At 45.8% G+C, this 25,217-nt stretch overlaps 2 protein-coding genes across 14 annotated transcripts in view; one reads left to right on the plus strand and one right to left on the minus strand.

The window, feature by feature from the left end:
• Positions 1-6,795, minus strand: TMEM74B (transmembrane protein 74B). 2 transcript variants are annotated; one of them, XM_019755211.2, is made up of 2 exons: positions 6,663-6,795; positions 1-2,535 (listed from the first exon to the last, which is right to left on the minus strand). In XM_019755211.2, the coding sequence occupies exon 2, from the start codon at positions 2,492-2,494 to the stop codon at positions 1,796-1,798; it is 699 nt and encodes a 232-aa protein (XP_019610770.2). In that variant the 5' UTR covers positions 2,495-2,535; positions 6,663-6,795; the 3' UTR covers positions 1-1,795. The 2 variants fall into 2 exon arrangements, with proteins under 2 accessions (XP_019610770.2, XP_019610769.2); XM_019755210.2 differs by lacking the exon at positions 6,663-6,795 and adding an exon at positions 6,447-6,616.
• Positions 6,037-25,217, plus strand: part of LG13H20orf202 (linkage group 13 C20orf202 homolog) — a 23,508-nt gene continuing 4,327 nt past the window's right edge. The window contains exons 1-6 of one of the 12 annotated variants that reach the window (XR_012491146.1): positions 6,037-6,361; positions 7,379-7,530; positions 20,251-20,313; positions 22,254-23,360; positions 23,902-24,015; positions 24,732-24,841. Coding sequence is in view for 3 of the 12 variants with exons in the window: in XM_019755179.2 (XP_019610738.2) it covers positions 23,871-24,015; positions 24,732-24,841 (255 nt within the window). In the remaining 9 variants the exon portion in view is untranslated. Of the gene's footprint in view, positions 6,362-7,378; positions 7,531-20,250; positions 20,314-21,234; positions 24,016-24,411; positions 24,842-25,217 lie in introns of those variants that run through there. The other 11 variants (XR_012491147.1, XR_012491148.1, XR_012491151.1 and 8 more) reach the window with 11 other exon arrangements.

Here is a 25,217-nt window from a genome sequence, read left to right on the forward strand (position 1 = left end):
CTGCCCTGATATTTTTATTATCATTACGGATTGAAAGGTCTTAGCTCATCCTTTGGGATGTTCATTTCTACTGTAGTTTACCCAGAAAGGCTCATGCCACTTTCTGCATTCACCCCTTTGCGTGGAGTCTGGGAAAAATGGACACATCAGTGGAAGCTCTGACTTAGGAGGCTTTCACCATATTGAGGCTTTGTTCTTTTCAAACCACACCCCTTCAACACTAGGAACAGCACCTGGCAGGCCACGCTGAACAGCCCTTGTCCCCTCCAGCCTTCTGCTCCTGGCAAAACCTGCCAGCGGGAGCAGATATTTGATCTGTCATAAGCTGTGATGTTATACTGCCCAGATGTTCCACTCATCAGCCTGAAGGCTCAGGTTACAACTAATCAGAGCTGCTCTAGTCTACAGACCCCATGCCCACCCCCCTTTCCCACCCCCAGGAGACAGTCAGGATCCCTGGCCCATATGGGCAGCTGAAGTGGAGTAAGTGAGATCTGAATGGGGTCAGGGGCTCACTGAAATGGCCCTTGTAGAGTCTTCACATCAGTGGCCTAGAAGGCATGTACTCTCGAAGCCCTCTAGGGCCATTCAGACCGCACAATGCCTCCCCCAGTCCTCAGACACCTTTATCTCCTTGCCCCCTAGGACCCACTTCCTTTCCTCGTCAGTAGTTTAAAAAGCCTGGATGGAGCCTGGAAACACTCCACAAAAGAAACAGAACAAACTGTGATCACTGTGGCTGGAGTTTCCAAGCCACCAGAATGTGCCTGATTTCTCCCCAAATATTTTGGGACTGCACTTTACTGCTAAGAAGGGGGGACGGGGGAGGTTGCAAATTCAGCATTAAAAAAAAAATTTTTTTTTCTGCTCTCAGAATAAAGTCAGACCCAAGAGACATACTATTGAGGAGGGGAAATGACGCAGGCCCACATCATGTCCATAAAGACACAACAAAGCCCTTATCCTTATATAAAAGACCCCTCTTCTTCAGGGAGTTGCTGAAACTGTGCACTTGACTTTGGGAAATGTGTGCTAAAATCTAGTCACTGCAGATGCCCAAAGACCAAAGCCAGGTGGTAGCAAACTTTGGATTTAACCGGGCCTCACCAGGGGACTTAAGGGACTCTGGCAGGACCATGTGAGCTGCTGGCTGTCTGACAGTGGTGGCCAAGGCTGAGCCAGAAAATGGAGTGGAGAATGGTTAGCACCTGCTGTGACACCCCACTCCCTTGAAGGACTGCCCAGAGGCACATACCGGGTGCCCATTCCTAGGGCAGACCTGCAGGGGCCCAAGGGGTAGTCCAGTCCAACCCTCACTTTACAGTCAGGGGGACTGAGGTCAGGAGGGGAGGGTCACCCCGGTGTTATCTCCAACCTTAGATGGTCAGGGCTGACAGGGGTCCCTCCAAAGTTGCCCAACACCCGTCCTTGGCTGCTGAGAACAACAGAGATGCCGGAATTCCCAAAGGCACCAGGAACAGAATGGGCAGCCTTTCAAACTGCTCTCAGTCCTCAGAAGTGCCAAGAAACCTCATCTTCCAAAGGCAGCAGTTTCCAAACATTTGTATTTTTAGCAGCAGAAGCCATCCTCCAAACAAAACCTTATGCAAAACCTGAAGCTACAAAACAGATCAGGGGGCTGCTCTCTCCAGTGGAGCCTGAGCCAGGCTCCCAGCTCCACGTCCAGCCCCCAAGACTTCTTTCCCAGGGCCCTGTGTGGAGCTCAGCCTGAAATCCCAGGCCTTGGGGGCTTGTGGCCCTGGAGCTGCAGCAGCCAGATCAGGCAGGCCCCTCCTTAAGACCCCTGGAGGGTGTGGCTGGTCTCTGAGACCTGGACAACTTCATTCTCCACCAGGCCCTGGCCGCAGTCCCCATTGAGCTGTCTCATGCGCAGGTTAATGGAGCCGTACGTTTTCCTGGAGCCCCTGCCAGGGACGAAGGTCGGCCGGCGGTAGAGCTCGCCCTTGCACAGGGAGACCATGAGCAGCACAGACAAGAGCATGCCGCCCACTGTGAGCAGCCCCAGGCCCGCGATAATGCACTTGTCCAAGTGGGAGCCCAGGCGGGCATAGTACATCTCCAGTCGTTCCATCTCCCGCGCTGTCACTGAGTCTGGGTTGACGCGGGCCTCGCGGGGGATGGCGTACGCCGTCACTACCAGGAGGATCCCACTCACCAGGAAAACCAGAGCAGAAACGAAGCCATAATCCACCGGGCGGCTCACAGGCTCCAGGCCTGGCCCCTCTTCTGAATGCAGGGACAGATCATCCCTCTGGGATTGGGGCCATGAGGGGACACCCCCAGGGGGGGTGGGGGAGCTGCCCAGTCTGGCATCCCCAGGGTTCTGGAAACGGGTCTCATGCTCCTCTGAGGAGAAGCAGGCATTCTCCACACCGTCGCTGGATGGGGCCACCAGGCCCAGAGGAGCTGGTCTCCTTGGGGTCTGGGGACCATTGCTCAGTGTCTTCAGTTCCAGACCAGGGGGAGATGCCATTGAGAAGAAGGGCCCCTGCTCATCCCTTGGCCCCTTGGCAGCTGGAAAGGAAAACAGAAAGTCAGTCGAGTTGAGCAAATCTCTACCAAGAGCTGCTGGTGCTGGATATCACATTGGGCCCCGAGCCACGTGTAGGTGAGTCAGGTGCAGTTCCCACCTGGGGTGCCTGCCAGAGAGGGAGGTTGGGAAAAGCACAAAAACAGCAGTGAGATCCACTCTGTGCTAGGATCCTGTTTCACCACTGGCCATCTTTGGGCAATTCACTTATCCTCTCTGGGCCTCAGTTTTCCCATCTATTAAATGGCAATACTACTGCCACTCCCTGATATAGGGATTGAGATAATCCATATAAAGCACTCATAACAATAAGTGCTCAGTATCAGTGATGAGCTATTATGATGAGGAAGGGAATTTAGATACAGTGGCTCACAGGTTCAAATCCCAGCTACACCCCTTGAGCTTGGGCAAGTGATATGACTTCTCATTTGTTAAATGGGAATAAATAAAATGCCTCCCTCGTAGGGTTAATGTGAGGACTTCATACAATAATGCACATAAGGCCCCAGCCAGTTCAATTAGTGGACACTGTTGTGATGAAGTAAGGATGACGGGAGCGGGGGGACGGGGTGGGGGTGGGGGGTTGAGATGATGGAGGTGGTCTGGGAACAAAAAGGAGAAAGTCAGGGAAGCCTCTGGGAGTTGGTGGCATTTGAGCCAGACCTCAGAGGATGGGTGGAAAAATCCCCCAGCAATGAAAGTGGATGTGGGTATTCTGGATGGGGGAATGGGTGCCTAAGAGGTCAGCTGGGACCCACGCTCAAAGGACACTTAAAGCCAGGCCAAGGAACTGCGAGGCAAGGTGTTGGGGCAGGGAATGCTGACATCTGCCTAAGTTTCAGAAAGCTCTCTCTGGCTGCTGAGTGGAGAACAAATGAGAAGAAAAAGAGTAGAGGCTAGGGGTCCAGGGAGGAATCTGATGTGGTCAGGGTAGGCATGGATGGGGGCTGCCAGGAAGCATATTTGAGAGCCATGACTAAAGTCAAAGCCAAATGCCTTTATGTAAGTAGAGGGTGGGGCGGGGAGACCTGGATGAGGACGACAGAAGGGGAGCTGAAAGAGGAGGGGAGAAGGGGCACTCTCTGCTCAAAGCGGAAATATCCCACCCAATACCTGAACACACCCCTGCACAGACAGACAGCCTTCCTGCCAAAAGACAACACATTACAGCCCATGGGCTACATTTGGCTCACAGAAGTTTTGCTTTTTTTTGTTTGTTTATGGTCTGTTCATTTGTTTTTGGTGAAGTATTTGCCAATATACAGAGGGTGCCAAAAAAAATGTATACACATTTTAAGAAAGGAAAAAACTATTAAAATTGTAATAATATATACCAATAACAAAAGATGAATACAAGTCATGTTTGACTTCTGCAATTACAAGAGGTGCTCAAAGTCGTTACCATCAGCATCCAGACACTTCTGATTACAGTGAACTACTGCTTGAGCAACGTTGACCAAAGTGTCCACTTGTATACATTTGTTTTGGCACCCCGGTATAAAAAGCAAAAAATTTTACATTTTAAACTTCAGATTCCTGGCTTCTTTTACGAAATGGAAGAATCTGGCCACCTAGGCCCCCATTCCCTCCCAACAACACAGCTGGAGTTGATGATGGAGTACTCCCTTCGGCAGCCCCAGGGCTCTACCCACAGGTCCCCCGGCAGCCTCCGTCCCCACCTGGCAAGTAGACTTCCTGATCCCACAGCAGAACTCCTCTGTTGCCCGTACACACCGATGTCCTGGGGGTACATACATCCAGGGCCCCAGGCACACAGACCAAAGTCCCCACACTGTACAGAGACCCCCAGATGCAGAGTGACTCATGTGCTGTAGTGTGTACACACACACACACACACACCCATGATTCTATATGTTTCTTTGTACTCCATGCCTGAGTTTATTCTCTAGTGCACTGTGGTTCTGTGTGTGTGTGTGTGTGTGAGAGAGAGAGAGAGAGAGAGAGAGAGAGAGAGAGAGAGAGAGAGAGAGAAAATGAATGAAGTGGAAATGAAGGAAATGAATGAAGCTCAAAGAGCCTCAGTACAGGAAGGCACGTTTTTTGATCTTTCTGATCTTATTTCCAACATGGACTTGCATTGAACACCTCTTAACACACACAGAGCCTTTCATCTGCGTACAAAGCCTGTTTCCACTTACAATCCATTTCTATCACCACATCCCTCTCTCCTGAGTTTCAATTTAATAAATGTTTACTGAGCACCCACACTCCCTGTTGGGCCCTTATAGCGGGCACTTCCCTTGGGATTATCTCGTATAACCCTCACCAGCCCCACAAGCAAGAATTACTATCTCCATTTGCAAAAGGTGGCTAAGAGCCCATGGCATGCTTGTGGGGGGCTGGAGTGCAACTCAGATCCCTAAGACCTGCTACAAACCTGCAAACCCACAAACTCTTGTGCCAGTGGCATCATTCCACCCTCCCAGCTGTCATTCTAGACTCTTTAGTTTATCCCACTGTTTAACAGCCAGGATGAGTAGCTTGAGGGCAGGGATATGTCTAAATTCCGTCTGGGTCCCCAGCCCCCTGCACAGTGCTTAGAACACAGCCACTCCCCAGGAATGGCTTGGCAACCTGCTCAGGCAGACAATCCCTCCCACACACGGGTCTCGGAGGCCTGTTCAAGGCCAGGCCCTGCCCAGACTGCTCCCATTCCCAGTACATCAAGAGGAGAGGTAAGCCGTTTGGCTTTTTTACTGTTAACACCAAAGCCTTTTCCTGAGTGCCCAGCCACAAACAGGGATTGGCAGTGACTGCTCCTGCCCAGTAGGTGTCCAGATGTCACCCTCCATCCCACCCCAGGGTCTTCAGCACCCTTCAGAGAACTCAACCCCTGGAATGGCCCAGGAACCACCTTCCCAGCCTGGCACATTGATGCCTCTGTATCCCAGAGAAAACCCAGGACACCCAAATTCTGGGAGCAGAGCTCTTTTTCATCAGCAGGAACCCAAAACTTTTTCTTTAGGATGCCAGAGTTAGGAAGAGGGTGGAGAAAAACGAGCCTCGTCTCAGCATTTCTCTCACACACAGGTTCAGAGATACCCACAGTCACACAAGGCACGCCCAGTCAGTTACCCAAAACATAAGCAGAAACAAACTGACAAAGATGCTGGGGTCCACGGCTCACAGCCAGCAATTGTACCAGTTACACTCCAATCCCATCTGCGGTCCAACAGGACCGGAAAGGCACACCCCAGTTCTACACTGACACCCCTAGGGGCCGTTTCCACACCTAGGACCCACAGTCATGGGAAGCCACGCGGTGGGACCCACAGATCCGCGGACCCCACTGGTACCCACACCCAGAAAGGGATAGAGCTGGTTACATACATACACATACACACACACACACACACACACCCTAGGACTGCTAAGATCTAAGCTACAAGACCCACCCGGGCCCAACACCCTACACGCGCACACTAACACGCGGAGAAGCAGACGCACAGCGGCTGTGGGTGAAGCTTCACAAAACCCAACCGACACACACACGCGCGAGTTGTACACAAAGCCTCAGGGCGCGCACATACGCACACGCAGGTCCACGCTGTTATACCCAAAGTTCCTCGCAAGCGCTGGCGCTGGGCTGCCCGCCGCACCCGCGCGCCCGCCTGCCTGCAGCTCACACCCCCTGCTCTTGCCCTTGACCATAAACGCGGCCGGGCCAGGCCAGGCCGAGCCGGGCGGCACCGGTAGCCGGGTGGCGAGGCGGCCCAGCGAGGCCAGGCTCTGCGAGGACCCGCGTGCGCCCGAGTCCCCTCGCCGTATGTCCTTCGGTCGGGCCGCGAGGTCAGGCTAGTTCTCTGTGGCCACCCCTCCCCGCCTCGGGCCTCAGCCTCCGGCCGTCCCCGCAGTCCCAGCTCCGCGAGCGTACCTGTGCCGGGCCTCCCCACGCGGGAGGCGAGGCGCCGGGCGGCCGGCGGGCGAGAGCGAGGGCACCCGCCCGCCTCCCTGCAGCCGGCGCCCGCCCGCGGGTGTCTCCGCTGCGGCGCAGCCCGGGAGGGCGCGGGCCCGGCCGCCACCTTTTCGCCCTCCCCGGCTCCCGCCCCCTTCCCAGCCCCGCGGGGAGCCACCGCCAAGGCGCACGTACCTGCTTGCGCCGCGCGGGGCTGCACGCCGGTGGCCACGGCAGCTGGGGTCTCCGGGGAGGGGGGACAAGGGAAGGGGCGGGAGCCCGGGATCGCGGAGCGCAGCGGATCGAGCTCCGCCCGCGGCCGGCGAGGGCGCCCGGAGAGTTAGCACCGGGAGGGACTGGGCGGCGGGTGTCTGACTGGGGTAAGGGTGGAGGGACACCCTTCTCCCCTTCCCCTTAGGGCTCATCAGCGGGCTTAGTGAACTGAAGCTTCGAGCGCGCGGTCCCCCGGCGCAGGGGCGGGGCGTGGAGGTGGGTGTTGAAGAGGACCCCTCCCCCGCCTCCTGTCTCTCCCCACCGCTGGGAGTCCTGACTGCGCCAAACTCAAAATCTTCCTTCCCTCCCCAGCCCTCTCCTCTGCACCCCACCCCACCCCCGCACACACACGGGCCCCAGGTAGGACCCGGGTCCTTAAGTCCGAACAGTCTTCACAGATGCGTGCGTCTCCGTGGCTCAAGGGCGCCGCCTGAAGGCTGAAAGGAAGCCTTTGACGAACACCCCTTCGTCCCCCCGCCCCTCCCGCCACACTACCTTTTTACCTGCTCTTCTTTCTCTGTGGACAGTGGGGTGCACAGCCCAAGAGAGGTGTTCTCTTGGACCCCGGAGCCCGGCGTGATGGGTGGGGTGAACAGGCGGTGAATAGGGGTGACTTTCACTGTTTCTTTCCTTTACAGGTCCCAGATTAAGGTGAATCAAATGAGGTGCCCAGAGCACATGAGTTAAAGAGACACTCCCTCTTTTGGGGCCCAGGCCAAGTCCAAAGAAAAGTTTGGTCTGAAGAGCATGGGTTTCTAGGATGACCCCATTGCCACCAGCGTGGCTTCAGGTAAGTCTTCTCACTTCTGTGAACCTCAGTGTTCACCTCTGCCAATGGGATCATGAAAATACAGGCTACCGGGGCTTTGAGAAGGTTGGCAGTGGTCGGCCATCTGGAAGGACAGGCAGATAATGAGTCCTGTCCTGCCTTCTCAAGCCACCTCGTGCGAGAGCCTGATCTGTCCTACTGCAAATGCCTGTGCAGTTCTCAACAACCATGAGAGCAGAGGCCACCTGGAAGCCAGATGCTTGGGCCTGCGAGGAGGTGGAATTCTGGGCAGGACCTCCAGGGTTGAGAAGGCTTCGGTCTCTACCTGCCTTCCAGAGGCTTGCCTGGCCTGTTTTGGGGGACTTGGAAGAGAATCTAGCTATGTAACCAGACTCCTGAGGGAATCCCAGCTCTGCCTCTCACAGCTGTGTGGCCTTGTGCAAAAGGCTCCCCTCTCAGAGCTCAGTTTCCTCATCTGTGAAATGGACTTAGTAAGGGTTATGGGGATTAAATGAGATACTCCCTATAGAGCACTCCTGGTTCCCTCCCTCAGTCATGCACAGTATTGGCTCAGAGACTTTGCCTTTGCTGTTCCTTCTGCCTGGGATACTCTTCTTCCTGGTATCTCCAGCCCTCATCTCTGGCATCCACCAGTCTGTTCTCTGTGTCTACGAGCTTGGTATTCATTCATTCATTCATAGATTTATAGATTCCACATATAAGAGAGATCATATGATATTTGTCTTTCTCTGTCTGATTTGTTTCACTTAGCATAATACCTTCAATGTCCATCCATGTTGTCACAAATGGCAAGATTTCATTCTTTTTATGGCTGAATAATATTCTTCTGTGTGTGTGTGTGTGTGTGTGTGTGTGTGTGTGTGTGTATGTAGATATATAGATATAGCTATAGGCCACAATTTCTTTATCCATTCATCCATCAGTGGACACAGGTTGTTTCCATTTCTTGGCTATTGTAAATAACGCTGCAATGAACATGACGGTGCATATATCTTTTCCAGTTAGTGTTTTTGTTTTCTTTGGATAAATATTCAGAAATGAAATTGCTGGATCATATGGTAGTTCTAGTCTTAATTTTTTGAGGAGCCTCTATACTGTTTTCCATAGTGGGTGCACCAATTTACATTTCCACCAGCAGTGTATGAGGGTTCCCTTTTCTCTACATCCTTGCCAACACTTTTATTTGTTGTCTTTTTTATTATAGCCATTCTAACAGGTGTGAACTGATATCTCATAGTGGTTTTGATTTGCATTTCTCTGATGATGAATCATGTAGTGTATTTTTTCATGTACCTGTTGGCCATCCATATGTCTTCTTTGGAAAAATGTCTATTCAGATGTGACTATTTTTTAATCACATTGTTTATTTTTTGCTATTGAGTTGTATGAGCGTTTTATATATTTTGGATGGTGTCCCTTATCATATATATGATTTACAATTATTTTCTCCCATTCAGTATGTTGCCTTGTTATCTTGTTGCTGTGCAGAAGCTTTTTAGTTTTATGTAGTCCCACTTATTTATTTTTGCATTTGTTCCTTTGCTTTTGGTGTCAGATTAAAAAAATCATCACCAAGGCCTAAGTCAAGGAACTTATTGCCTATTTTTTTTCTAGGAGTTTTATGGTCTCAGTTCTTATATTTAAGTCTTTAATCCATTTTGAGTTAACTTTTGTGTGTGGTGTAAGATAGTGGTCCAGTTTCATTCTTTTGCATGTGGCTGTCCAACTTTCCCAACACCATTTATTGAAGAGATAGTCCTTTTCCTATTGTATATACTTAGCTCCTTTGTTGTAAATTAATTGACAATATAGGCATGGGTTTATTTCTGGGCTTTCTATTCTGTTCTACTGAGCTATTGATCTGTTTTATGCCAATACCATACTGTTTTAATTACTATAGCTTTGTAATATAGTTTGAAATCAGAAAGCATGATACTTCCACTCAGGGTCATTTATGGTTCCATACAAATTTTAGAATTCTTTGTTCTAGTTCTGTGAAAAAATTCGAGGGGAATTTTGATAGGGATTGCATTAAATCTGCAGATTGTTTTGGGTAGTATGAACATTTTAGCAATATTAATTCTTCCAATCCACAAGCACAGAAAACCTTTCTATTTATTTGTGTCTTCTTCAATCTCTTTCTTTAATTTCATGTAGTTTTCAGTATACAGGTCTTTCACCTCCTTGGTTAAATTTATTCCTAGATATTTTATTCTTTTTGGTGCAATTGTAAATGAAATTGTTTTATTAATTTCTCCTCTTGATAGTTTGTTATTAGTGTATAGAAACACAAGGGATTTTTGAGTATTGATTTTGTATCCTCAACTTTACTGACTTCATTTATTTGTTCTAGCCATATTTTGAAGGAGTCTTTAGGGTTTCCTATATATATAATATCCTGTCATCTGCAAATAGTGATGGTTTCACTTCTTCCTTTCCAATTTAGATGCCTGTATTTCTTTTTATTCCTAATTGCCATAGCTAGGATTTCTAATACCATGTTGAATAAAAGTGGTGAGAGTGGGCATTACTTGTCTTGTTCCTGATCTTAGAGGAATCACTTTCAAATTTTCACTGTTGAGTATAATGTTAGCAGTGGGCTTGTGAGCTACAAAGTGTGACAATTAAGTTCATGAACTTATTGCAACAATGTTGCTAACTTTTTTTGATATGAGAGGAATTATTCATTATAAATTTGTTCCAACTGGACAAACAGTTAACCAAGTTTACTATTTGGAAGTGCTGAAAAGGCTGCGTGAAAAAGTTAGACGACCTGAACTTTTTGCCAACAATTCATGGCTCTTGTATCACGACAATGCACCAGCTCACACGTCACTGTCTGTGAGGGAGTTTATAGCCAGGAAACAAATAACTGTATTGGAATACCCACCCAACTCACCTGATCTGGCCCCCAGTGACTTCTTTCTTTACTGAAGATAAAATAAATATTGAAAGGAAGACATTTTGATGACATTCAGGACATCAAGGGCAATATGACGACAGCTCTGATGGCCATCCAGAAAAAGAGTTCCAAAATTGCTCTGAAGGGTGGACTAGGCGCTGGCATCGGTGATAGCTTCCCAAGGGGAGCACTTCGAAGGTGACCTTAGTGATATTGAGCAATGAGGTATGTAGCACTTTTTCTAGGATGAGTTTGCAAACTTAATTGTTAGACCTTGTATGCTCTTTATTATATTGAGGTACGTTCTCTCTATACCTGCTTTGGTACGCGTTTTTATCATTATTGGATGTTGAGTTTTGTCAAATGCTTTTTCTGCATCTATTGAGATGGTCAAATGATTTTTATCTTTCATTTTGTTAATGTGGTGTATCACATTGACTGATTTGTAGATGTTGAACCATCCTTGCATCCCTGGAATAAATCCCATTTGATTATGGTGTATGATCCTTTTAATGTATTGCTGAATTTGATTTGCTAATATTTTGTTGAAGATTTTTACATCTATGTTCATCAGGGATATTGGCCTGTAATTTTCTTTTCTTGTGTCATCCTTGTCTGGTTTTGGTATTAAGGTAATGCTGGCGTCATAAAATGAGTTTAGAAGAGTTTCCTCCTCTTCTATTTTTTGGAAGAGTATGAGGAGGATTGGTATTAGTTCTCTGAATGTTCAGTAGAATTCACCAGTAAAGCCATTTTGTCCTAGATTTTAGTTTGTTGGCAGATTATTGATTACTGATTCAAGCTCCTTATTAGTAATCAGTCTGTTCAGATCTTCTATTTCATCATGACTCAGTCTTGTAGGTTGTAAATTTCTAGGAATTCATCTGTTTCTTCTAGGTTGTCCAATTTGTTGGCATATAATTGTTCATAGTAGGCTTTTATGATCCTTTGTATTTCTGTGGTATCAGTTGTAACACCACCGCTTTCATTTCTGATTGTATTTGAGTCCTCTTTTTTTTTTTCTTGGTGAGCCTAGTTGAAGGTTTTTCTATTTTGTTTATCTTTTCAAAGAAAAGCTCTTAGTTTTACTGATCTTTCCCATTGTCTTTTTTTTTTTTTTTTTTAAGATTTTATTGGGGAAGGGGAACAGGACGTTATTGGGGAACAGTACTTTATTGGGGAACAGTGTGTGTACGTCCAGGACTTTTTTCCAAGTTGAGTTGTTGTCCTTTCAATCTTAGTTGTGGAGGGTGCCGTTCAGCTTCAAGTTGTTGTTCTTTCAGTCTTAGTTGTGGAGGCTCAGCTCCAGGTCCAGTTGCCGTTGCTAGTTGCAAGGGGCGCAGCCCACCATCCCTTGCGGGACTTGAGGAATTGAACTGGCAACCTTGTGGTTGAGAGCCCACTGGCCCATGTGGGAATTGAACCGGCAGCCTTTGGACTTAGGAGCATGGAGCTCTAACCACCTGAGCCCCCGGGCTGGCCCCTCTATTGTCTTTTAATCTCTAATTTATTTCTGCTCTAGTCTTTGTTATTTCCTTCCTACTACTAACTTTGCATTTCGTTTGTTCTTATTTTTCTAGTTCTTTGGGGTGTAAAGTTAGGTTGTTTATTTCAGACTTTTTTTGTTTATTGAGGTGGGCAGTATAGCTATGAACTTCCCTCTTAGAACTGCTTTTCCTGCATTCCATAAATTTTGGTCTGTTATATTTCCATTTCTTTGTCTCAAGGTATTTTTTATTTCTCTTTTGATTTCTTCTTTGACCCATTGGTTGTTTAGTAGTATTTTGTTTAATCGCTGTATATTTGTGAATTTTCCAGTTTTCTTTGTGTAGTTAATTTCTAGTTTCATATTATTGTGGTCAGAAAAGATGTTTGATATGATTTCAACCCTCTCAAACTTATTAAGACTTGTTTTGTGGCCTAACATATTGACCTATCTTGGAAAATGTTCCATGTGCACTTGAGAAGAATGTATATTCTGTTACTTTTGGATGGAATGTTCTAGAAATGTCTGTTAAGTCCATCTAGTCTAATGTGCCATTTAAAGCTGATGTTTCTTTACTGATTTTCTGTCTGGATTACCTATCCATTGATATAAATGAGGTATTGAAGTCCAGTACTATTATTATATTGCTGTCTATTTCTCCCTTTGGATCTGTTAATATTTACTTTATATTTAGGTGCTTGTGTGTTGGATATGTAAATATTTATAAATGTTATGTCTTCTTGTTGAATTGACCTCTTTATCATTATGTAATGCCCTTCTTTATCTCTTATCACAGTATTTGTTTTAAAGTCTATTTTGTCTGATATAAGTATAACTACTCCAGCTTCTTTTGGTTTCCGTTTGTATGGAATCTTTTTCCATCCCTTCACTTGCAGTCTATACGTGTCCTTACATCTAAAGTGAGTCTCTTGTAGGCAGCGTATAAGTGGGTCTTGTTTTTTTACCCATCCATCCACTTTGTGTCTTTTGATTGGAGAATGTAGTCAATTTACATTTATCGTAATTATTGCTAGGCATGTGCTGATTGTCATTTTGTTAATTGTTTTCTGGCTATTTTGTAGTTCCTCTTTGTTCCTTCTTCTCTTGCTTTCTTCCTTTTTGTTTGGAAGACTTTCTTTATTGGTATGCCTTTTTCCTTTCTCTTTATCTTTTGTGTATTTATTATAGGTTTTACTTTATGGTTACCATGAGGCTTACATATAACAACTTATATATAATAGTATATTTTAGGTTGATGACAACATAAATTTGATCTATTGTAAAGCTCAACATTATTACTCCCCCACGCACACACATTTTATATTTTTGATGTCATGTTTTACATGTTTTTGTCTTGTGTATCCCTTAAATAATTGTATTATCAGTTATTTTTACTACTTTTGTCCTTAATCGTCATATTAGCTTTGTAAGTGATTAATCGTCTACCTTTACTATATATTTACCTTTCATATATGTTCTTATTACTAACTAGTACTCTTTCCTTTCAGCTTAAAGAATTTCCTTTAACATTTCTTGTAAGGTTGGTTTAGTGGTGATAAACTCCTTTAGGTTTTGCTATTCTGAAAATTTTTTTCTCTCTCCACTTCTGAATAACTTCGCTGGATAGAGTATTCTTGGTTGGAAGTTTTATTGTTCCATCACTTTGAATATATTGTGTCATCCCTTCTGGCTTACAAAGTTTCTGCTGAAATATCTGCTTATAATCTTACGGGGGTTTCCTTGTACCTAAGAAGTTGTTTTTCTCTTGCTGCTTTTAATATTCTCTCTTTGTCTTTAACTTTTGACATTTCAATTATAATGTATCTTGGTGTGGGTCTCTTTGAGTTCCTCTTATTTGGAACTCCCTGGGATTCCTGGATCTGGATATTTGTTTCCTTCCCCAGGTTAGGGAATTTTTCAGCCATTATTTCTTCAAATAATATTTCTGGTGCTTTCACTTTCTCTTCTCCTTCTGGGAGCCCTATGATTCGAATCTCAGGTTGTTTGATGTTGTCTTATAAGTCCCTTAAACTATCTTCACTTTTTAAAAAAATCTTTTTGCTGCTCTAACTGGGTGAATTCCACTGCCTTGTCTTCAAGTTGACGGATCCTTTCTTCTGCTTCATCTAGGAGAGACTGGGACACAATCTCACCATAAACCCCATCCCTGAAATGGCAACCCATAACAGGGAGGTAACTCAAAACCCAGAGCTTCTCCCTGAGGAGCAAACGGTTCAAACCTCACATCAGGCATTCCAACTTTTAAGATATACTCTTTCGATATGTGCCCCCGAAACATCTAACTTTGAAAAGTAATAGGCCTTGCATCCCGAGACCCACAAGACTGAAGCAATTTGAGAATTGCTCTTAAAGGTCTCACATGCTCAAACTTACCCACCCCAGGGCCCAGCTCAGAGGCAGCCAATCATGCCTGGATATAAAGTGAAGGAGGCATACCTGCTTATGTTAAAGAATCAGCCTGACAGACAGGCATCTATTTTAAAACACACATCTAGGAGCCTGCTGGAAGAATCTCCAGGGATGGAGACTGGCAAATGCCATCTTGCCAGTCTCTCCCAGAATGGAGCTTTTACATGTGTCTGGTACCCTGAATTTTATGGCTGCTACCTAAGGGACACCTCTTGTTGCTTGGCTCTGAAGGACAGAGGAGCTTATGATCCTGGTCCCATGGACTGTAATAATTGGTGTCACCCAGAAAGGAGCTTATACTCTTGTCTGGCACCTCAATTTTTATAACTACTGCCAAAGGTTACCTCTACATTGCCTGACTCTGGTGGCCAGAGGGGCTCATGCTTCTGAGTCCCACAGGACTGTAACTAATGGAGAAAGATCGCTTAAACAGCTACCCCAGAACACAACAAGAGGCAACAGACTCAGGAACTTGGTCTTTCTGTGAAGGAGGCTTATTACCTAATCATTATGACTGAGGCCTGAGGGGAAGGCTTCTAATTAAACATGCCTCTAGGGGCTGACTGTAATCCTTTCTGCAGACCTCGGTGGGTGGTGCTATGTTTGCACTCACCCTCTGACATGCTCTGGAGTGCCAATATCTCCTGAAAGGGAGCTTTATATGAGTCTGACGCACTGATTTTTGCAGACTCTGCCCAGGGGATACCCCTTGATTGCGTGGGTCTGGTGTCCAGGGGTCTAGCATTCCTGGGTCCCACAGGACCATGGCAATCAGAGAGACAGTTCTTGGCAAGCTGCCACCCCGAGTGCATTGCACAGACAGTAGACTGAGGCACACACCCCAGTCATTCTGTGAGGGAGGCCTCTTCACTTGTCCTGAAACTTTGGCCTGAGAGTCAAATTTCAGGTTTGGCACCTGTTTGGTGGCCTTTGGAGCTGCTCTCAAGGTATGTAGGCTGTGGATGCCATCTTGCCTTGCTCTAGCTCACCAGTATCACCCAGAAAAGGGCTTATACACTTGTCTGGAGCCCTAATTTTTACAACTGCCATCTAGGGGAAACCTCCAGATTACCTGGCTTTGGTGGCCAGTAGGGCTTATGCTTGCAGTCCCACAGGAATGTATATACTTGCATACTTTTAAAAGCTGGTTCCTGAGGACCTGGCTTCCAGGCAGCCTATGTCTAGATGCTGCGATCCTCACCTTTAGGACATGCACAGGTCTTGTACGTCCTCAACTACTGGGAGCTGTTAAAAATATAATAGGCTGCTTGGACAAGCACAAAGGTTTGAAAGACAACCAAGACCTGAGGCAGGGCTGAGTGACAGGTGACTATTCAAGGCCACTCCTTTAAGACTGGGAGAGGTGGTGGTTTCATCTACTGTATAGAAACCAACAGAGAAAGAGAGAGTCAAGCAAAATGAAGAAGCACAGGAATATATTCCAAATGAAAGAACAGGATAAAACCTCAGGGAAAACAAAAACACAAAACCTCAGTGAAATGGAGATCAGTCATTTACCTGATAAAGACTTTAAAGTAATGGTCATAAAGATGCTCACTGAACTGGGGAGAGGAATGGATGAACTCAGTGAGAACTTCAACACAGAGAATAAGAGCATCTCTTATATACTGGTTAACTAGGTAGACTTCATCCCTACCCACAAGTAGCTTGTATTCTAGTGGGAGAAAAAGATAAGTCAATGTAACACTGCTACTGTAGGAAGTGCTACAAAGCAAAGGTGCATGATGCTATGTCAACCTGAAACAAAGTGCTGACCTAGCCTGGGCGATGGGGGTGGCTCCCCTCCGGAAGCAAGGACTGAGCTGAGATTAGAAGGATCAGAGGCAACCAGGTAAAGAGGGCAAGGAAGAGAGGCCCAGCAGAGAGACTGGCCCCAGCAAAGGCCCTGGGAGGGAAGGAAGTACGGTTAGTGTGAGGGTTGAAGGAAGCTAGAGTAGTGGCCATGCTGGACACAGTGAGGAACATGCGGGGAGATGAGGCAGGACGGTCTGTGAGCCACATCACTGCAGAACCTTGCAGGCCAAGGCGTTAGTTCTTCATCCTCAGAGCCTTGGGGAGCCGCTGATCAGGAAGAATAAGGGTTAAAAAAATGTTTTCCTCTTTTACATGAGAATTATAGCTTTGGTTAACTGTCTAGCTCTGTTTCCTTGGAAACAGATAAACGTATGTCCACTCTGTTACTAGGGAACATTGCTATGAAAAAAATGACCCACAAGGAGGAGGCTAGAGTGATCCACATAGTAACAGATTAGAATTGGAGATATCGGTATGAACTCATGCTTAGCTTCACATAGATGTAGATAATTACATATCGAAGTATTTGTAGGTAGGTGTCTATACACAGGTTAGTATACACATATATGTGAGTATTTCTCTGTCAGCCAAGGCATCCTAGAAGCAATGATACTGCACAGCTATGAGCACACCTCGCGCCCAGATCTTGGTTTCTAATACCTTTCTCCAATAAAAGGAACCAGGGGAAAATGGCTGATCCTAGGACGCGGGCAAGAAATATACAAGATGAGACTGGAACATCATACAGTGCCAGAAAGTAAGAAATCAGGAAGTGCTTAAATACACACACACACACACACACACACACACACTCACACACATACAAACACACACACACACACACAATGATGGGGGTATGTCAGAAGACATAGGAGCCAACTGAAAGAGCTCCCAATGGCCAAAGCTGGAAAAATCTGATCAACAAAATAAATAAAGCAATATTGGACTGTAACTTAAAGTATAATAAATGAAAAAAATGGGAGGGGGGAGATAAATCTCCCATGCAGAAATCCAAACATGTAGATACTCCATCCTCGAGGAAAGGGAACGTAACTGCCCAGACTTTAAATGTGGGCTGAGCATTGTGATTTTCAGAGCGTCTATAGTATAAAAGGGTTGTGGGTAGGAGTAACTTTAGAGGGGAGAAATTTGACAAACCTGATTACTTCAGGCAGATGATCAAGGTCAACATCAACTGTCAAATCATGTAAGTATGTACCCTTGATATGATGTGATGAGAATGGCAGTTTACCTCTGTGGTCTTCCTCCCTAAACCCATAACTCTAGTCTAAGCCATGAGATAAACATAAGACATATCCCAGTTGAGGGACATTTTATAAAATACGTGACCAGTACTCCTCAAAACTATCAAGATCATCAAAAACAAGGCAAGTCTGAGAAACTGTCAGTCAAAAGGAGCCTACAGAGACATGATGACTAAATATACTATGGTATCCTCAGTGGGATCCTGGGGCACAAAAAGGACATTAGGTAAACACTAAAGAAATCTGAATAAAGTAGGGACTTTAGCTCATAATGTATCAATATTGCTTTATTCATTGTAACAAATGTAACATACTGATATAAGGTGTTAATAATAGAGGAAGCTGAGTGTGGGGTAGATGGGAACTTTCTTTACTCTCTTCCCAGTTTCTCTGTAAATCTAAAATTGTTCTAAAAAATAAAATTAAAAACAAATCCTTGATTGGTAAATTGCATCTGGGCTGGAAGGAATTATAAATACCTGGTGGGAACTCATATTTTGGGCTTCGTGAACGTGGTGACTCATATAACTGAGCAGGTCCAAGATACTGGCTCCCATGGGACATGAAGCTTTTAAGCCAGGATGGCTCCTGTACCCACCAGATAGGGATCTCACCACCTTGCACTTGTGCTGTCCTGCTCTGCTAGACAACAGCAAGGACACACCCCTCCCCCCCAGAAGAGCTCCTGATTCTAGCATTCATTGAGTGCCATGCTAGCAAGCTGAAGTTCCTGTCCTACATCCTGCAGAGTAGGTCAATGCCAAGTGTGGCTTAAGGGCCATCTGTTGAGTGAGTGTGTAGCTGAACCTAAGAAGACCCCTTGTGGACACTGCAGTGGGTGAAAAACAGGAAGGAGATGTGATCAGATTTGCATTTTGAAAACATTCTTCTTGTGGCTGCTCCCAGCTGCAAGTGGACAAGAGAGAAAACAGTGACCATTTCGGACGTTATTGTGGTCATGTTGGCATGTGGTAAGTTCTGTCAATTCACTGCAGATTTGTATCTGTGAGATGTGTGGGCCTTTGAGAGAACGGAGACCTCTTACAGAACATGAGAATATCACTTACTCCAGAATTTTCCAAAGGGTAGTGGCACATAACATGATTTTAGGTGATATATAGATAAATGTGCTTTGGTTAGCTATTGCTGCATAATACCACCCTGTCATGCAGGGAGTTACGCGGGGTGGCCTGCGGGGCCTCTGGTCCCGCTCCCCACATAAGAACGCAGGATATGGCGAGACCAAAAAGGAACACCCACGGAGCCATAGGTAGGGGAGTCATACACTATAGTCTCACTGGTGGCTGGGTTGGAGACACAGGAAGCAGGAGCCACAGAATCCACATTCCACACTCCGCCATACTCCGCCGCTTGCTAGCTCAGCCACCATATTCTTGCTAGCCCCCATTTTCTGTTAGTGTAGCCACAGCAGTTATATTAGTGGCCAGTGGCTCACTGGTTACAGCTGATGGCCAACTAGCCACAGCTGATGGCCATCCAATCACAGTTGATGGCCATTTACTACCTGAGCCAGCACCTTTCTATGTGAGACTGAGAGCCTGGAAACTGCTCTCTGGGGCTCTGTCCCCACAACCCCCAAAACATAGCAACTTAAAAGAATATTATCATTTATTTGTTCAGTTTTTCAGTTTGGGCTGGTCTCCGCGAGGACAGTTCAATTCTGCTCTATATGATGTTAGCTGGAGTGATAGAAACAGCTAGAAGCTGATTGGAAAAGCTCAGACTTGGCTGTGTATCTGGGAACTTGGTTCTCACTGCCAGCAGGGTTTCTCTATTCTCTTCCACATGGTCTCCCCAGGTGGCTCCCTTGGGCTTCCTCACACAATGGTGGTCTCAAGGTCCTCAGAGTTTTTTTGTGGCCCTCAACTTTCCGCAGGGTACAAAAGCTGTTGGAGCTTCTTAAAGGTGAGGGTTGGGACAAGTACAGGTCACTTCTACTGCATTCTGTTGCTTCAGTGCAGGTCACAGGCCAGTCCAGATTGAAGGGGAAGGGTACATAAGGGTATGAATACTGAGAGGCACGGATCACTGGGGGATAGTAACAATCTACCATAGTCAATACTATATCTGTAAATATGCACACACTCATGTATGTATTCATTTGAATGGCTAGTCATTTATTTTAATGTGTTTTAGAAAAATATACAGCTAGCTCATGGAACTAAAGATATCATGGATAATATTACTTAGATGAGGGCAGAAAAAAATGTCTATATAAAGTTGGGACAACATATAATCTGCTGATTTCTTCCAATATCCACTCTTCCTGTCTTCCAGTGGGATGGAATCCTTGATAGCTAGCACTGTGCATTCAAAATAAGGATTTCCTTTCCCAGCCTTGCTCGCAGTGAGGTATGACCAAATGGACAATAAGCTATTAGAATATCAGAGGAGGTGGTGTGGGCAAAATGTATTAAATGTTCTTATAGGAAGGAGATTTGCCCTCCTTCTCCCCTTTTGTTGTTCCTGCTGACGTGATGGCTGAAACTGCAGCAGCCATCTTGGACCATGAGGAGGGAGCATGTTAGGATGGGAGAGCAACAAAATTGAAGAAATCTGGATCCCAGATGACTGTGGAATAGCCTCCCATACTTTTATTTGTTAGAGAAATAAACTCCTATCTTGTAAAAGCTACTATTACTACAGATTTTCTTCACACAGAAAAATATTTCTAACATGATCAGTTTAAAGACAAATATCAGTAAATCAAAGCTGAGGTGGTAGGTGAATATTGAGAAGGAGGTATTTGAGTAACTGAGGTTTGAAAAATATAGATCCAACCTGCCCCTTCTGTGTTCCAGGTGAGAAAACTCTGAAAACAGCCTGCAGTGTGTCCAGGAGGGTAATATGAAAAAATAACTCAGGTAAGATTGAGATCTCATTAGGTGAAGGAAGGAGGAGAAAGGAAAAGTATTCCTGGAAGAGGGAACAACACTTAACAGACTCAGAAATGAAGTAATAGTAGTGAATTGCTTGTGTGTTTATTTTAGTTGACCAACACTTATATAGACCATCCCATATGCCAGGAATTGTTCCAAGTACTTTACAAATATCATCTCACTTTGTCATCTTAGCCACCTTATCGTGTAGGTGCTATTATTATCCCCCATTTTATGATGAGGAAGCAGAGGCACAGAGTGGTTAAAAACTTGCCCAAGGTCACACAGCTGGTATACCACAAATACAGGGTTCAAATCCAGCCCCAGCCCCACCCCCGCACCCAGGTCAGTGCTCATAACCACTGTGCAGGGTGCCATCATAATTTTCAAAGTGCATGCAAAATTCCTGATTGTCAACATTGTCCCCAATTCAATTTGGGAAAATTGAATGCCAAAGAGAGACGAGATTGTCCTATGGCCACACTAAGGGTTAGTAGCACTACAACCTGAACCAAGGGCCTCTGACTTCCATATTGATTTTCGGGACCTCAGGTGGACGATAGACTTAGAGTCTCAGGGCTGATCAGCTACATGCCTCCTCTCCCCTACCCCATTCTGTTTCATATGTCTCTGAGCATCTTGCTGAGTCTAGAGTCTAGGTTTGTTCACTTGTCTTGTATTTACCCTCTGGCACCAACCTGGCTCATGTGGTTTTCCTGGAGCGCTGATGCTTTTATGGAGCAGCTCTGATATCATGGTAGTAGGACATGGTTCAGGGATTTGCAGACAGGAATTGTGGCCATGTCCAGGCCCTAGAGGGAGTGACCACACACACATGCCCACATGCAGGTACACCTTTAGCCAGCCTGGTTGACAGTCCCTTCTCTCCACCTGGTCTATCTGAAGCTGTCAGCCTTAGGAAATGGAAAACTTGGGTGCTGAGATCTCTTCCTGTCCTGGAAGGAAGGGAAATAGAGACCCGCATTCCCAGCCTCTGTAACAGCGAGTACCTCCTCCTGGCAACTCCATGAGGGCAGGGATCTTGTCTTCTCTCATTCATGTTCCCTGTTCCCCAGGCCAGCATAAGGCCTAGTACACTGGAGGTGCTGGGTTAGCTGGATATATAGCCATTCCCTTGGGAGAGGGTGGACCCAGGAAGAGAGGGAAAGGGGGAGCTTTGATGGAGCATCTCCTATGGTCTGGTCCCTGTGCTGGGCTTCACATGGGTTATCTCACCTGGTCCCTCCACCCCAACACCGACAGCTTGGTGACCTAGAGCTCGTTCACCCGAAAATGTAATTGGGGCTCCAATCAATAGGGCAGCTTGCCTCTAAGTTACACTGAAGGCTAGTTGGGGCCAAGGGACTCTCTTCCTACGACCCTCTTCTGCTTCACCAGAGTCTCCACCACCTCAGCAGGGTCAGAGGCTGTGCTTCCTGACTTAGGACTGGGTACTGGGTACCTGGGCAATGGACTGATGTATGTAGGACACGTGTACACAGGGCGCCTGTGTACAGAGCAGAAGGGCTGGAATACCTGTGTACCGGACAGTCATGTCCAGCACAGGTGTGCACAGAAAGAGGGGTGCCATACTCGTGTGTACCGGGCATACGTGGATAGGATGCTTCATAGGTTGAGTTCCCCCAGAAGTAGACCCGAGACAAGAATTTGAGGGCAAGTGGATTATTTGGGAGGAAGCTCCAGGAAGCACAGTGAGGTGGGGAAGTGAGACAGGAAGGGGAAGGTTTGCAATGTACTGCAGATGTGTTGCTGAGCATGTAACTGTTGTGGGCACCTGGGGCTTAGTCCTGCTGGACTGAGTATGTCCTACCTGGGAGCTGAGGGAAGGGAGATATTTATCCACCAACACCTGCTTGTCATTGTTAAGGGCTGTGCCCAGAACTTCCAGCCTGTCTTCTGTACAGGTCCAGCATGTTCCTGAAACAGAGAGTCAGGTGTGCTTTGCTGTAGGACGCCTTGGGCACATATGGAGAAGGTGAGTGTTGCTCGGGTCCTGGCAGCATTTCCTGGAGGACACACGTACAGAGCATGTGCTCAGGACCTATGAGTACACAGATACGGGACACGAGCAGAAAACACATGATTAGATTAGATGACCAGCTTTGTGTGTCTGGGCCAAAGGGAGGGTGGCGCTGCTGGAAGAGGACTAACAGCCACAGAAGGAGACGCGGTGTTGGGACTCCCGAGCCAACCGCACTCCATCCTCACGCTCCCTCTGGTTGGTGCAATGGCATGTGCTTGTGTGGTAGGAATGGAGGGTTGGAGGGTTGGAGGGCTCTCGCATGCAAAAGCTTCTTTCTGTTAAATGTCCTACTAATTTGTATTTTACTAAGTGAGGATGAGGGCCAAGGGCACAGGATAGGAGAGGGGACAGACAGCCCAAGGGTGGTAAGGCCCTAGAATAGGAGTCAGACATGGAGATAGTGCTAAATGACAACTCTGAACCTATAATTTTTGCTTGTATAAGTTCTGTTTAATTCTTTTTCAAGTCTGCCCCTTTTTATTGAGGTATAATTGACATACAACTCTACATTAGTTTCAGGTATATAATGTAATGATTTGATAGTTGTGTGTTTTGTAAAATGACCACCACAATACATCTAGTTAACATCAAGCACCATATACATAGGTACAGAATATTTTTTCTTGTGCTGAGAACTTTTAAGATTTGTTCTCTTAGCAACTTTGAAATAGGCAATATGGTATTATTAACTATAGTAGCCATGCTGTACATTACAGCCGCATGATTTGTTTATTTTATGACTGGAAGTTTGTACCTTTTGATTTCCTTCACCCATTTTGCCCACCCCCACCCCCCACTCCCAGCAACCACCAATCTGCCTTTTGAAAAATCTGCCTTTTTAAATAGTCTTTTTTCTTATGTTTTTTCATTCTTTCTCATATGATTTTAATTCTTTTCAAAATGCTTTTTTTGTTATCTTCATCTGAAGTTCTTAAGGGAAGAGGGGTCTGATCTTGCTATGGATGGTGTCTGCTGACTCTCACTTATGGTGGGTGGTTTCCTTGTGTGTTTTGTAATGTTGGATCATGATTCATCTTCAGGACAGCTTGCATAGCGTGGGTTGAGGGCAACCCCTCCAAAATGGGTTGAGTTTGTTTTGTGACTCACCTCAGCTCTTTAGCTGGGATCACTATGTTAATTCTTAGTTTGGGGTTCCTAGCTCATGTGGGTGGAATAGAAAAATGAGAATAGGTCCTATTTATTTTCATTATAATATTAATTTGATTATGGTTTATTTCCATCCACTATGATAGCAGCTCCAGAAAAGCAGGGCCTCTGTCTCTCTGATTTTGGGCTATATCCTCAGTGCCTACAGCAGAACTTGGCACACAGTAGGTGCTCAATAAGTGTTTTTTGAAAGAGAGAATTAAAGGGTACCCACTCCATAGCATATGGTGAAGAATAAATGGTGTGTCTGTTAAGATTGTGATTGCCCAATTAAAAATGGGGTTTATTGTTTCACAAAACAGGCAGATGCTGTTGGTGATTCTATGACTCAATGATTTCAAATGCCTCTGCCTTTGTCTTAGGGTTGCAAGATGGTTACTGTAGCCCCAGGCATCACATCCACATTCAAGGCAGAAGGAAGGGGGAGAAAGTAGGAGTAAGGGCGGGGGCATCATTGACAGCTTTCCTTTTATCAGGTGGGTAAAAGTTTTCCTAGAAGTCTAACAGCAAATTTCTGTTTTGATTTCATTTGCTAGACATAGGACACCTGGGCTTTCCAGAAGCAAGGGGACTTGGAGAATGAGCATTTCCCTTTATCTAGACTCTATGGATAGGTGAGGAACGGAAGGAGGGGACTGAGGATGCAGATGGGGTATTCGTCCCAAAGGAGATTTTATTTATATATAAGTGTATACATATATAAATACATAAATAAATAATATTACATGTAATACATATTATATAATATATAATGTGTCTATATTTTATACATAATATAAAATGAGCTTTTGTGTATACATAATAGAGAATATATTTTATGTATAGAGATTGTATATATATATATATATATATATATATATCACTTAGAGCCCTCGGAAGGGGACACCTAGTCTCATAATAATTATTGTTGTTATCATTTAAAGCTTTACAGCATCTGTGATCTTATTTGGCATCAGATCTTGGATTCTGGAGCCTGCAGGCCCTGACGTACCCATATCCCAATGGTCTCCCTCCTGCCCTCCCCACTTGTTCTGTTCAGAGCACTGAAGCCCTTTAAAAAAAAAAAAAAGCCAACTACATTTTCCAATGTGAGCCACTTTCTGCTCTCATTAACTCCATCCTCAGTAACTTGGCCAGACCCTGCTTCCAGTCTGAAGCAGGAGGGAGACTGTACTCATTAAAGGTCCCTCAGGCCCATCACAGGTCAGTGTCAAGGTCTCTCCCGAGGACACTGAGATGAAAACAGCAGAAGAGCCAACCCAAAATCTTGGGCAGACCCTGGAATGGCTGAGAAAGGAGCTGGTAAGGCTTTGCATTTCCTTTTACCTGGTGTTTCCTCCCTATATCTTCCAAGGTTCTCTGGTTCCCCCACCCAGGTGCCCCCTTGGCTGGGGCAGAGGCTGCAGGATGGGGTGTCGGCCCTGCAGGCACCCCTCTGGGACCAGCCACACAGTGCTCTGTCACCATCGCAAGTACTGGAATAAGTAGGTCGTGGCCTACATAGGAGACTCTGGGTGCGGTGCTTGCCAGACTGGTTTTAGAGTTACACTGAGTCCTGATAACGTGCCCAGCTCTGCGGCTGTGTGGCTTCTAGTAAGTGGTTTTACCGCTTTGAGCCTCAGTTTTCTTATCATAAGATGGGGATAACAATAGTGCCAAATCGCAGGGGTTACTATAA

Source organism: Rhinolophus sinicus, linkage group LG13 (genome assembly GCF_036562045.2).
Source record: "Rhinolophus sinicus isolate RSC01 linkage group LG13, ASM3656204v1, whole genome shotgun sequence".
NCBI lineage: Eukaryota > Metazoa > Chordata > Mammalia > Chiroptera > Rhinolophidae > Rhinolophus > Rhinolophus sinicus.